The 13,609-nt window shown below is 49.1% G+C and overlaps 1 protein-coding gene across 2 annotated transcripts in view; it reads right to left on the bottom strand.

Annotated features, from left to right (window-relative positions):
• Positions 1 to 13,609, bottom strand: part of LOC147111970 (FRAS1-related extracellular matrix protein 2-like) — a 319,343-nt gene that overhangs the window by 135,241 nt on the left and 170,493 nt on the right. For both annotated transcript variants that reach the window (XM_085999403.1, XM_085999402.1), the window contains exon 6: positions 696 to 944. In XM_085999403.1, the coding sequence (XP_085855529.1) occupies positions 696 to 944 (249 nt within the window). The remainder of the gene's footprint in view (positions 1 to 695; positions 945 to 13,609) is intronic.

The raw sequence follows: 13,609 nt of genomic DNA, 5'->3' as shown, positions 1-13,609 counted from the left end.
TTTTTTTTTTTTTAATTGAAATCATGATTTCTATTAACTCAAACGTTATAAGTAATAACGTATGGCAGCGAATGTCTTGAAGTGATGGGACATACCGTTCTGTAACTACTTAAAATATTAAACAGAACATTAGCTGAGACTGTCGGACGTACCTTGTAATCCCATACCCATGTGTTAGATAAGACAGCAATGTTCATTCTTTAGAGAGAATCAAACTGGAGTCTTCAAGGGTGACAGGTAACAATAGACAGTTTTAACCAGCTGTTCAATCCACCTCCTCCAATCCCACATTATTACAAAAGATTCGCCAGGTGCAGACCAAACATATTCTGGAGAATGTGGAGTTCTGTTCTATGTCCATTCACATAGTTCAGAATTCTTCAGGACTTCAACTGCAATGAAATATGGTTTCTGCTGTATAAAATGACTACATTTACTGGATTACCTGATGTCTTTCAAATTCACAAAAAGGTGAATAAAATACTGAAATACTTATGAGTTCGAGCTACCCAAACTGCAATGTTTGTAGATTTACTATAGTTTTAATTGTAAATGGTTTAAATTTGATGTAATCCAACAATAAAGAGATAATTACAAACATGGGCCAAAACAGCCCAGTTCAGACGTACCTATTAGTTGCCATGGTCACCCACTAGTGAAATGTGATGCTGAAATCTGAACAGATTGGGTCTTACCGTCATTTGCATCTGGTAGGATGATAATTTGAGTCGATGGATATGCTCCTAATCTGCCCCCCATGGGCATGCTCAATGTGACGTTAAAGGTCTCTTCATTTTCATACAAGGAATCATCAATGATGACAACGTGACACCATTTTTCAGTTTCATCTTTGTCAAAACGGATGATACTGTTGTGATCCTCCGGTCGAGTGATGTAGTCAGAGTAGGACAGCACACTGGATGGAATAGTGCCAGTAGCAGTATCTGCAAGAAAGAATCAAAGGTTTTCACACTAAACCATTTAACCAGAGCCAAATAATCTCTTTATTTGTGTTGACCTAACATTTAATTCTCTATCTCTCAAGAACTAAATGCTTCCTAACTGTTCACCCTTGTTTGTCAAAGTGAGTGTCAAACATTACATAAGGTAATTTGCACACCATGTGGTGATCTCATCAGCCATCTGACAAGAACATTTGAATGGCATTTCAAATCATAAATTAAATGTTTAATGACATTAAGTACCAAGGCTATTCATCTAATAAAGATGACTACTTGTTTTCAAAGTGGTTCAATTTGCTGTATGGAATACTGCATCGCAAAGATGTTAATTTATTGCTGAAACCTTAAGTGTGAAATTTAAATTAGAAATAGGAAACTAGGGCAAACATCTTCCAGCTGTGCTGGTACAACATGAAACCAGGACAGGTTGTATCTCTTAAATGGTGTCCATTGTACTTTGATCACAATAATGTTCTCTCTCAGAAAGAGCATCCGGTTTTCAAACATTGCAACCAGGACCGTCATAACAATCACTTCATAAACTATATTGCTGAATATCACCAAGTTATAGAACAGGGGCTAATAGTGTGGCCTTCTTAACTCATTTACTTTTCAATCAGGTTTATCACGATTCCCAATTAAAGTGCAGTGTGGTCACTAGGCTAATATGCTTTAGAAAAACTGCACTTAAGCTACAGCTATGTGTGTAATTATGGACTGTGGGAGAATGAAGTGCCAGCATGGATGGAGGGAAAAGAGGGTGAAAGAGTGCTGGCATAGACTTTGGCTGAACAGAGTGCTAGCATAAACTGTGGTGGAAACAAAAGAGGGCTTGATTGTTCCCTCCTGGTGCCCACAGCTTCACTTTGAAGTACTTCTTTCCAGCCTCCAAGGCCATATTAGACTGGTGTGAGTATGTACGCCATTCATGAAGGCCCACTAATACACCAGACTGTTTCCTGCATTCCCAGTAAGAAATAAAAATTGCAGCGTCCTTTTCAATTTTTTCCACAGATTATGGTCCCAAATTCTCTCCCAAGCCTCCAAGCTCTATACTGGTAGCTAGTTGTAGACTAGTTGACAGTGGCTAGCTGCTTATAACTGGCAATGAACTGGCTATTGGTGATGACTGGCTTCTAATGGCTGCTTGCTAACGGGTGAGTTCTAGTAATTGCGGACTTCTGCTATACTCCAAAACATTGGAACATCCACAAGTGTCATAAATCATTTTTGTTCTGAAAGGGTATGCCTCCAGAACCCCCCAGAAGTAAATTTTCCATTACAATATACTCACTTCTAAAACTGTCACTACACCACCAACTCTCGCATTTGAGTCAGAAGGTTGTAGGTTTACACCCCATTCCAGGGCTAGAGTATGTAATCTAAGCTGACACTTCATTGCAGTACTGAGGATGTGCTGCATTTTCAAAGGTGACATCCTTCAGATGAGAAGATAAACCGAGACCAGGGTTTGCCCTTTCATGTGGATGTTCCGGATCTAACGGCACTAGTCGAAAAAGAGCAGCAGGTTCTCAGTGTTCTGGCCAGCATTCTTCCATTAGCCAACACCACCAAAACAGACCAACTCTGGTCAATCAACTCATTGTTGCTTGTGGGATCTTGCTATACACAAAACGGGCTGCCACCTTTTCCAACATAATAGTGACTGTATTTCAAATAGTTTGTGTGAAACGTTTTGAGACATTTCTGAGAGGCAGGATAAAGCGGGATATAAATAGGTACTGACCAAAGATTAAGATAACCCAATTAAGTATCCAAATTCCATATTATATTATCCTGCAAAGTATTCTGTTCAGAAATTCTCACCCATGCGCTAGAATTCTTCCAGGCTTTTTGGGATAAATCCTTTAGGATCCTATCTGACAACAGTTACAGTCAACTCCCTGTAACATGTATCCTGTGAACTTCAGAGTAAAAGTTGAGAACAGGATGTTGTGTGAAGGTAATTCCACCCGAGTGAGATGCATTGACCTGAAGTAACAATAAATCTAAACCCTGCCGCATCTCACTTCAAAGTAGCACAGTTCTGGTTTGCTCTGTAACTTGAAATTTAATGGATGTTAAATATGACTCAACAGCTGTAGCACAAAGAAATGAACTGTATTACTGGGTCTTCCTGTTGAAACCCATTAGTGGATCTTAAGAGCATGGATGCTGAGAGTTATTTTTTTTTTATGAACTGCACAGAACAATTAAGCCATTAAACAGCAATGATATATTTAAGATCACAGCTGTTAGATAGAATCTGGAAGGGGGTTTCAAAACCATACCCCCTCCCGCAAAAGCAACCAAAATTCAAGAAAAAAAGTGTTAATGTAAAAAACAGCCGCCCTGTGCAATTCAAAGCAAAGCATGACTTAAGGCGGTCATGTTAACACCTGTTACCATTAGTGGGGTTTTAATGAGCTGAATGCAGTTTGGATTCAAAATGATTTTTTCCCCCTCCTTTAATTTGTGGTGTATAAGACAATCTATTACAACAATCTTTCTTTCACTAGAAGAGAAAGATATGTTATAATACTTAGGGGGAGAAATTCAGTATCGCCCCATTTTGGGCGCAATTATCGGCCGGGCACAAAGATTAGCACCTGCCGCTAATTATCGCCTCTGACTGCAAACTTGGCTTATATCGTCCACGGAGGTGACTGGAGCGCGAAATCAGGCGCTTCACACCTGTCTTAAGGTGCAAAGGCCGAGGAGCGAGGCGCTACCTCAGAGCGCGGGCGGAGCTCATGTGATGTCAGTCAGCAATGGAACACAGGCACACTGGCGCCGGCCAGTTCTTAAAGGGGAGGGTTGATCTTGCTCTCCATCCACATCCTGCTCATTGCAGCCTTGAATCTTGGCCTGGAGAGACCTGTACATCAAATCTGCTGGAAAGAACAATGGAGAGACCCAGGGAAAGAGCTCAGCCCCCACAGTCTCTTCTAAATCGATACAAGGAAGGGCAAATCAAAATGAACCTGCACAGTGCTGCTCAGTACCCAAAACTCCTTCACACAGCGTTGAATCTCTCCAGAAGTCTCTCTCTCTCTCAAAAATGTCACCAACAAAAAAGGCAGGAAGCGGTTGCCTTTAAATAGCGCTCCCCCACTCCCTTTCTGACTGCAAAGCACTCCCCTCAACCTGTTGTTGCTAGCGGCAGGCGGTAAGGCAGGGGGCGCCACTCAATATCCGGTCCGGGGCGCTGCGCACTCAACTGACGTCACGATATGCCGGCACAGGAGATCGTGGTGGTGGTGTTTAGCGCCGCCGCAAAATGTTTAGTGAATTTCGTGAGCGGCACAAACATCGCCGCGCACGAGCGCTAGTTGCTTTGTGCCCCATTAGCGCCCTCTTAAGGCGCTAACGGGAGGCGCAAACCAACTGAATTTTTCTCCCTTAATGTTTATATCAAAAATGTTAGCTTGTTGATTTGCCTGCTGGACATTCCTGGTCTTTTTACATCTTGTTTTTCTATTATTTGGATGAACAGCTCATCCAGTTGCAGCAGGCCTTCTTTCATCATCACTGGGTCAAAATCCTGGAACTCTCTCCCTAACAGCGCTGTGGGAGTACCTTCACCACACAGACTGTAGCGGTTCAAGAAGGCGGTTCTCCATCACCTACTCAAGGGCAATTAGGGAGGGGCAATAAATGCTGGCCTTGCCAGCGACGCCCACGCGCCATAAACAAATAGAAAAATACACCATAGCAGCAGTCGTAGAACAGAGTGACCAAATATATGGAACAGCCAAACCTACAGATGTCTGTATTGATAGCATTTTCGGTATAGATGTTAAAGGATTTTAGGCAATGAGTTATCAAAGCTTCTGCCAACATATATCACATGTATGTATGTGAAAGCAAATAGATTAGTTGAAAAAATAGTTTTGAAAAACATTTTTTATTTAATGAGGGAAATAAAAACTGGTTTATATTGAGTATGTTGCCAACGCAATGCAAACATCGTCAAATTCACTGCAAGTACAGTGTGGGTATATGTAGGACTCCTTGCTAGTGCAGTGTGGGTATATGTAGGACTCCCTGCTAGTGCAGTGTGGGTATATGTAGGACCACCTGCGAGTGCAGTGTGGGCATATGTAGGACTCCCTGCTAGTGCAGTGTGGGTATATTTAGGACTCCCTGCTAGTGCAGTGTCGGTATATGTAGGACCACCTGCTAGTACAGTGTGGGTATATGTAGGACCACCTGCTAGTACAGTGTGGGTATATGTAGGACTCCCTGCTAGTGCAGTGTGTGTATATTTAGGACTCCCTGCTAGTGCAGTGTCGGTATATGTAGGACCACCTGCTAGTACAGTGTGGGTATATGTAGGACCACCTGCTAGTACAGTGTGGGTATATGTAGGACTCCCTGCTAGTACAGTGTGTGTATATGTAGGACTCCCTGCTAGTGCAGTGTGGGTATATTTAGGACTCCCTGCTAGTACAGTGCGGGTATATGTAGGACCACCTGCTAGTACAGTGTGGGTATATGTAGGACTCCCTGCTAGTACAGTGTGGGTATATGTAGGACTCCCTGCTAGTGCAGTGTGGGTATATTTAGGACTCCCTGCTAGTGCAGTGTGGGTATATGTAGGACTCCCTGCTAGTGTAGTGTGGGTATATGTAGGACTCCCTGCTAGTGCAGTGTGGGTATATTTAGGACTCCCTGCTAGTGCAGTGTGGATATATGTAGGACTCCCTGCTAGTGTAGTGTGGGTATATGTAGGACTCCCTGCTAGTGCAGTGTGGGTATATGTCGGACTCCCTGCTAGTGAAGTGTGGGTATATGTAGGACTCCCTGCTAGTGCAGTGTGGGTATATGTAGGACTCACTGCTAGTATACTGTGGGTATATGTAGGACACCCTGCTAGTGCAGTGTGGGTATATGTAGGACTCCTTGCTAGTGCAGTGTGGGTATATGTAGGACTCCCTGCTAGTGTAGTGTGGGTATATGTAGGACTCCCTGCTAGTGCAGTGTGGGTATATGTAGGACTCCCTGCTAGTGCAGTGTGGGTACATGTAGGACTCCCTGCTAGTGCAGTGTGGGTATATGTACGACTCCCTGCTAGTGCAGTGTGGGTATATTTAGGACTCCCTGCTAGTGCAGTGTGGGTATAAGTAGGACTCCCTGCTAGTGCAGTGTGGGTATATGTAGGACTCCCTGCTAGTGCAGTGTGGGTATATGTAGGACTCCTTGCTAGTGCAGTGTGGGTATATGTAGGACCACCTGCTAGTACAGTGCCGGTATATGTAGGACTCCCTGCTAGTACAGTGTGGGTATATGTAGGACTCCCTGCTAGTGCAGTGTGGGTATATGTAGGACTCCCTGCTAGTGAAGTGTGGGTATATGTAGGACTCCCTGCTAGTGCAGTGTGGGTATATGTAGGACTCACTGCTAGTATACTGTGGGTATATGTAGGACTCCCTGCTAGTGCAGTGTGGGTATATGTAGGACTCCCTGCTAGTGCAGTGTGGGTACATGTAGGACTCCCTGCTAGTGCAGTGTAGGTATATGTACGACTCCCTGCTAGTGCAGTGTGGGTATATTTAGGACTCCCTGCTAGTGCAGTGTCGGTATATGTAGGACTCCCTGCTAGTGCAGTGTGGGTATATGTAGGACTCCCTGCTAGTGCAGTGTGGTTATATGTAGGACTCCCTGCTAGTGCAGTGTGGGTATATGTTGGACTCCCTGCTAGTGCAGTGTGGGTATATGTAGGACTACCTGCTAGTACAGTGCAGGTATATGTAGGACTCCCTGCTAGTGCACTGCGGGTATATGTACGACTCCCTGCTAGTGCAGTGTCGGTATATGTAGGACTCCCTGCTAGTGCAGTGTGGGTATATGTAGGACCACCTGCTAGTGCAGTGTGGGTATATGTAGGACCACCTGCTAGTGCAGTGTGGGTATATGTAGGACTCCCTGCTAGTGCAGTGTGGGTATGTGTATGACTCCCTGCTAGTACAGTGCGGGTATATGTAGGACTCCCTGCTAGTACAGTGCGGGTATATGTAGGACTCCCTGCTAGTGCAGTGCGGGTGTATGTAGGACTCCCTGCTAGTGCAGTGTGGGTATATGTAGGACTCCCTGCTAGTGCAGTGTGGGTATATTTAGGACCACCTGCTAGTGCAGTGTGGGTATATGTAGGACTCCTTGCTAGTGCAGTGTGGGTATATGTAGGACAACCTGCTAGTGCAGTGTGGGTATATGTAGGACTTCCTGCTAGTACAGTGTGGGTATATGTAGGACTCCCTGCTAGTGCAGTGAGTGCATATGTAGGACTCCCTGCTAGTGCAGTGTGGGTATATGTAGGACTCCCTGCTAGTGCAGTGTGGGTATGTGTAGGACTCCCTGCTAGTGCAGTGTAGGTATATGTAGGACTCCTTGCTAGTGCAGTGTGGGTATATGTAGGACTCCCTGCTAGTGCAGTGCGGGTATATGTAGGACTCCCTGCTAGTACAGTGCGGGTATATGTAGGACTCCCTGCTAGTGCAGTGTGGGTATATGTAGGACTCCCTGCTAGTGCAGTGTGGGTATATGTAGGACTCCCTGCTAGTGCAGTGAGGGTATATGTAGGACTCCCTGCTAGTGCAGTGCGGGTATATGTAGGACTCCCTGCTAGTGCAGTGTGGGTATATGTAAGACTCCCTGCTAGTGCAGTGTGGGAATGTATAGGACTCCCTGCTAGTGCAGTGTGGGTATATGTAGGACTCCCTGCTAGTGCAGTGTGGGTATCTGTAGGACTCCCTGCTAGTGTAGTGTGGGTATATGTAGGACTTCCTGCTAGTGCAGTGTGGGTATATGTAGGACTTCCTGCTAGTGCAGTGTGGGTATATGTAGGACTCCCTGCTCGTGCAGTGTGGGTATATGTAGGACTCCCTGCTAGTGCAGTGTGGGTATATATAGCACTCCCTGCTAGTGTAGTGTGGGTATATGTAGGACTCCCTGCTAGTGTAGTGTGGGTATATGTAGGACTCCCTGCTAGTGCAGTGTGGGTATGTGTAGGACTCCCTGCTAGTGCAGTGTGGGTATATGTAGGACTCCCTGCTAGTGCAGTGTGGGTATATGTAGGACTCCCTGCTAGTGCAGTGTGGGTATATGTAGGACTCCCTGCTAGTACATTGCGGGTATATGTAGGACTCCCTGCTAGTGCAGTGCGGGTATATGTAGGACACCCTGCTCGTGCAGTGTGGGTATGTGTAGGACTCCCTGCTAGTGCAGTGTGGGTATATGTAGGACTGCCTGCTAGTACAGCGTGGGTATATGTAGGACTCCCTGCTAGTGCAGTGTGGGTATATGTAGGGCTTCCTGCTAGTACAGTGTGGGTATATGTAGGACAACCTGCTAGTGCAGTGTGGGTATATGTAGGACTCCGTGCTAGTGCAGTGTGGGTATATGTAGGATCACCTGCTAGTACAGTGTGGGTATATGTAGGACTCCCTGCTAGTGCAGTGTGGGTATATGTAGGACTCCCTGCTAGTGCAGTGTGGGTATATGTAGGACTGCCTGCTAGTGCAGTGTGGGTATATGTAGGACTCCCTGCTAGTGCAGTGTGGGTATATGTAGGACTCCCTGCTAGTGCAGTGTGGGTATATGTAGGACCACCTGCTAGTGCAGTGTGGGTATATTTAGGACTCCCTGCTAGTGCAGTGTGGGTATATGTAGGACTCCCTGCTAGTGCAGTGTGGGTATATGTAGGACCACCTGCTAGTACAGTGTGGGTATATGTAGGACTCCCGGCTAGTGCAGTGTGGGTATATGTAGGACCACCTGCTAGTGCAGTGTGGGTATATTTAGGACTCCCTGCTAGTGCCGTGTGGGTATATGTAGGACTCCCTGCTAGTGCAGTGTGGGTATGTGGTAAACCACTGTTACCGTTCACAACCGTTCACTATTGTTACACTGTTGTTATCACTGTTTACACTGTTGTTATCGCTACACAAGGTTACCTCTTGCCACGCACACTGCTATACCTGGGCTTACCTCAGCTGACTCCGCCCATGGCTCCGCCTGCTTGCCCAGGTATAAAGGTGACCGCTTGGCTAGTATTCTCCCTTGTTGGAACCGATCGCCCACGAGGGTGGGCTCTGTTATTTAGCCAATAAAAACCTATAGTTACTATCTTAACTCGTCGCTTTTCATGGAATGAATTGATAGGTATATCAATTTTATTGGCTAAATTTTGAAATGAGTGGATCGGAGCAGCCAAACGACCAGCCAAACGGCCAGCTACAACAGCCACAGCAGCCGGCCTGGCTGCGAGCCCTCCGCCCGCCGTACCTGGATCTAAACCCACAGGTAGCGAACTCAGCCCTCGACTTCGAACACTAGCTGAGCTGTTTCGAATCCTACCTGGGAGAATCCGGCGTGCCTCCGGGATCCAAACTAAGAGTTCTGACCGCCCAGGTGAGCCCTAAAGTATTTGCATTCATCCGGGACCTTGCTACATACGAGGATGCCCTCAACCTGCTGAAAGAGCAGTACCGGAGCCCTGTAAATTCTATGTATGCCAGACATCTCCTAAGATCCCGCTCGCAACAGCCAGGAGAGTCTGTAGATGAATTTTTACGGGCGCTACAAACACTCGGCAGGGGCTGTGACTTTAAAGCTGTAATGGTTGCAGAAAATACTGAAGGGAATATCCGCGATGCCTTCGTGAAAGGCCTTCGGTTCGACTACTCATGGCAAAGACTGCTCGAATCAAAGGACCTCGACTTGAATACAACTGCAGCCCTCGCTCGCTCTCTGGAAGTGCCCCATTGGGACCTCGAGGCGTACTCCAGGTACTGTGCTGCGCGACCCTGGGACTCGGGCCCGACTCCGGCCGCAATTCCCCTCGCACCGCCACCCCTGGGACCCACCACGGCGTCGGTGTCCCGGAATCGGTCGGGACCGCCACCCCCGGGACCCGCTGTGGCAGCGGACCGCCGCGATCGGGCCGCCAGCTGTTTCTTCTGTGGCCAGGCGAGACATCAAAGGGCGCGCTGCCCTGCAAGGAACGCGACCTGCTCCGGCTGTATAAAGAAAGGCCACTTTGTAAACGCCTGCAGGGGGAAAGCCACAGACGCCAGCATTGCCTCATGTGAGTTGTGGGGGCGGTCATCTTTGATAAAGGCCACAGACGCCAGCATTGCCTCAGGTGGGTCATGGGGGCAGCCATCTTTGATCAAGGCCACAGACGCCAGCAGTGCCTCATGTGAGTTGTGGGGGCAGCCATCTTCTCCGCCATTTTGTCCAACTTCGTGGGGACCCGCGTCATGGGCGCCGCCATTTTGTTCGCCGCACTCGGCCGCCGTTCTGTCTCCAGACCCGACCACCGCCTCGCCTGCAGACTACAGCAGCTCGCTCAGCCATACGCTGGCCTCCGTCACGCTTGACCAAGCTCTCCCGCATGTAGGGGTTACGGGGATCGGGTTGGATATGTGTTGGTGCAGGCTCGATGGGCCGAAATGGCCTCTATCTGCACTGTGGCGTTTCTGTGTGATTTCTGTGTGATCTGTCCAAGTCCATGATGGACATCGAAGTAAACGGCTACGCCAAGTCCTGCCTGTTCGACAGCGGAAGCACGGAGAGTTTTATTCATCCAGACACGGTGAGCTGCTACTCCCTCACTGTCCGGCCAGCGCGCCATCGGATCTCGATGGCGGCGAAGTCCCATTCAACAGACATTAGCGGCTACTGTGTAGTGACCCTGTTGGTTAGGGGCACGGAATATAAAAATTTTAAACTTCTCGTCCTGGCCTAGCTCTGCGCTGCCGTCCTACTAGGGCTGGATTTCCAATGCCACCTTCAAAGTGTCATTTTGGCTTACGGTGGACCCCTCCCCCCACTCACAGTCTACAACCAGCAAATTTTAAACCGCCCACCGCGTACCACCTGCGGCCTCTCCACCCTCAAAGTCCCGCCCCCCTCCTTGTTCGGTAACCTCACCCATGACTGTAAACCCGTCGCTACCAAGAGCAGGCGGTACAGCGCCGGGGACAGAGCTTTTATTAGCTCGGAGGTGCAGCGACTCCTGAAGGAGGGCATCATCGAGGGGAGCACCAGCCCCTGGCGTGCCCAGGTCGTAGTCGTTAAGACCGGCGATAAACACCGCCTGGTCATTGATATACCTATCAATTCAGTTCATGAAAAGCGACGAGTTAAGTTAGTAACTATAGGTTTTTATTGGCTAAATAACAGAGCCCACCCTCGTGGGTGATCGGATCCAACAAGGAGGAATACCAGCCAGTCGACCACCTTTATACCTGGGCAAGCAGGCAGAGCCATGGGCGGAGTCAGCTGTGGTCAGCCCAGGTATAACAGCGTGGCAAGAGGTGACCTTGTGTAGTGATACAACAGTGTAAACAGTGATAACCATAGTGCAACGATATAAACAGTGATAACCATAGTGTAACGATAGTGAACGATAAAAGTGGTTTACCACATTCACCCCTTGTTTAGATTGGAGTCCGGCGGGGTGAAGTGTACTACCAGTTCAGGTATGTCAGTCTGTCCGGAGGCCTCGTAAGCCTTTCTGATCGGTGCAGCAGCGGCGGTGCAGTATCCGATGTTAATGCTGGTGTCTGCGTGGTCGGCGAAGGCTCGTGGGGTTCCGGCATGCCGTCTACCTGGGCTGGATTTGGGGGGGTGGTGGGGGGTAACGGTGGTGTCTCAGGGGTGCCCGAGGGTGCGAGGTCTCGTAAGGAGACTGTTTCCTCCCGCCCGTCTGGGTATGCCACATAGGCGTACCGGGGGTTGGCGTGCAGGAGGTCCACCCTCTCGACCAGGGGGTCCGTTTTATGGGCCCTCACGTGCTTTCGCAGCAAGACGGGCCCCGGAGAAGTCAGCCATGTTGGTAGCGAGGTTCCCGTAGTCGACTTCCTGGGGAAAACAAACATTCGTTCATGGGGGGTGGCGTTAATGGCAGTGCAAAGCAGTGACCGGATGGAATGCAGCGCTGCCGGGAGGACTTCCTGCCAGCGAGAGGTTGGGAGGCCCTTAGACTTTAAGGCTAAGAGAACGGCCTTCCAGACAGTCGCGTTCTCTCTTTCCACCTGGCCGTTCCCTCAGGGGTTGCAGCTGGTGGTCCTGCTTGCAGCAATACCTCTCACTAGTAGGAACTGGCGAAGTTCCTCGCTCATGAAGGATGAGCCCCGGTCGCTATGTATATAGTTCGGGAACCCGAACAAGGCGAAGAGGTCGTTCAGGCATTTGATGACCGTGGTACTGGTCATGTCTGGGCAGGGGAAGGCAAAGGGGAAACGGGAGTACTCATCAATAATGTTGAGGAAGTACACATTACGGTCAGAGGACGGGAGGGGCCCCTTAAAATCGATGCTCAAGCGCTCGAAGGGGCGGGTGGCCTTGATCAGGCTTGCTCTGTCCGGCCTAAAGAAATGCGGTTTGCATTCGGCACAGGTTTGGCAGTTCCTGGTCATGGTCCTGACCTCCTCGATGGAGTAGGGCAGGTTGCGGGCCTTAATGAAGTGGTAAAGTCTGGTGACCCCGGGGTGGCAGAGGTAGTTGTGGAGGGTCTGCAGTCTATCAATTTGCGCGTTGGCGCATGTACTTCGTGATAGAGCAGCTGGGGGTTCGTTCAGTTTACCAGGCCGGTACAAGATATCATAATCGTAGGTGGAGAGCTCGATTCTCCACCTCAAGATCTTGTCGTTCTTGATTTTGCCCCTCAGCTTGTTATTAAACATAAAAGCGACCGAGCGCTGGTCGGTGAGGAGGGTAAATCGTTTGCCTGCCAGGTAATGCCTCCAGCGTCGTACTGCCTCCACGATCGCCTGGGCCTCCTTCTCGACCGAAGAGTGTCGGATCTCAGGGCCCTGGAGGGTCCTTGAGAAGAAGGCCACAGGTCTCCCCGCCTGGTTAAGGGTTGCAGCTAGGGCGAAGTCGGATGCATCGCTCTCCACTTGGAAAGGGATAGACTCATCCACCGCGTGCATTGCGGCCTTAGCAATGTCTCCCTTTATGAGGGAGAAGGCTGCGCATGCTTCTGCTGTCAGGGGGAAGGAGGTGGACTTCATGAGGGGTCTGGCTTTGTCCGCATAATTGGGCACCCATTGGGCATAGTAGGCGAAGAGCCCCAGGGTTCTCTTCAGCGCCTTTGGACAGTGGGGGAGGGGAAGCTCCATGAGGGGGCGCATTCTTTCGGGGTCGGGGCCGATGGCTCCGTTCTCTACTACGCAGCCGAGGATGGCAAGGCGCGAGGTGTTAAACACACATTTCTCCTTATTGTAGGTGAGGTTCAGCCATTGGGCCGTATGGAGGAATCTCTCCAGATTAACATCATGGTCCTGCCGGTTGCGGCCGCAGATGGTGACGTTATCTAGATAAGGGAACGTGGCATGCAGCCCGTTCTGGTCAACCATCCGGTCCATCTCCCTTTGGAAGACCGAAACCCCGTTGGTGGCGCCGAAGGGAACCCTACGGAAGTGGTAGAGGCGGCCATTCGCCTCGAAGGCGGTATACTGGCAGTCCTCAGGGCGGATAAGGAGTTGGTGATAGGCCGACTTAAGGTCGATGGTAGAGAATACCCGGTACTGTCCAATCTGATTGACCATATCAGATATGCGGGGAAGGGGGTATGCGTCCAGCTGGGTGTACCGGTTTATGGTTTGGCTGTAGTCGATGACCAGGCGGTGTTTATC

The sequence above is a fragment of the Somniosus microcephalus genome, chromosome 10, assembly GCF_052327205.1.
Source record: "Somniosus microcephalus isolate GS21.2 chromosome 10, FLI_Smic_1.0, whole genome shotgun sequence".
NCBI classification, from domain to species: domain Eukaryota; kingdom Metazoa; phylum Chordata; class Chondrichthyes; order Squaliformes; family Somniosidae; genus Somniosus; species Somniosus microcephalus.
The sequence above is the reverse complement of the archived record's forward strand: the minus strand, read 5'-3'. Positions and strand labels throughout refer to the sequence as shown.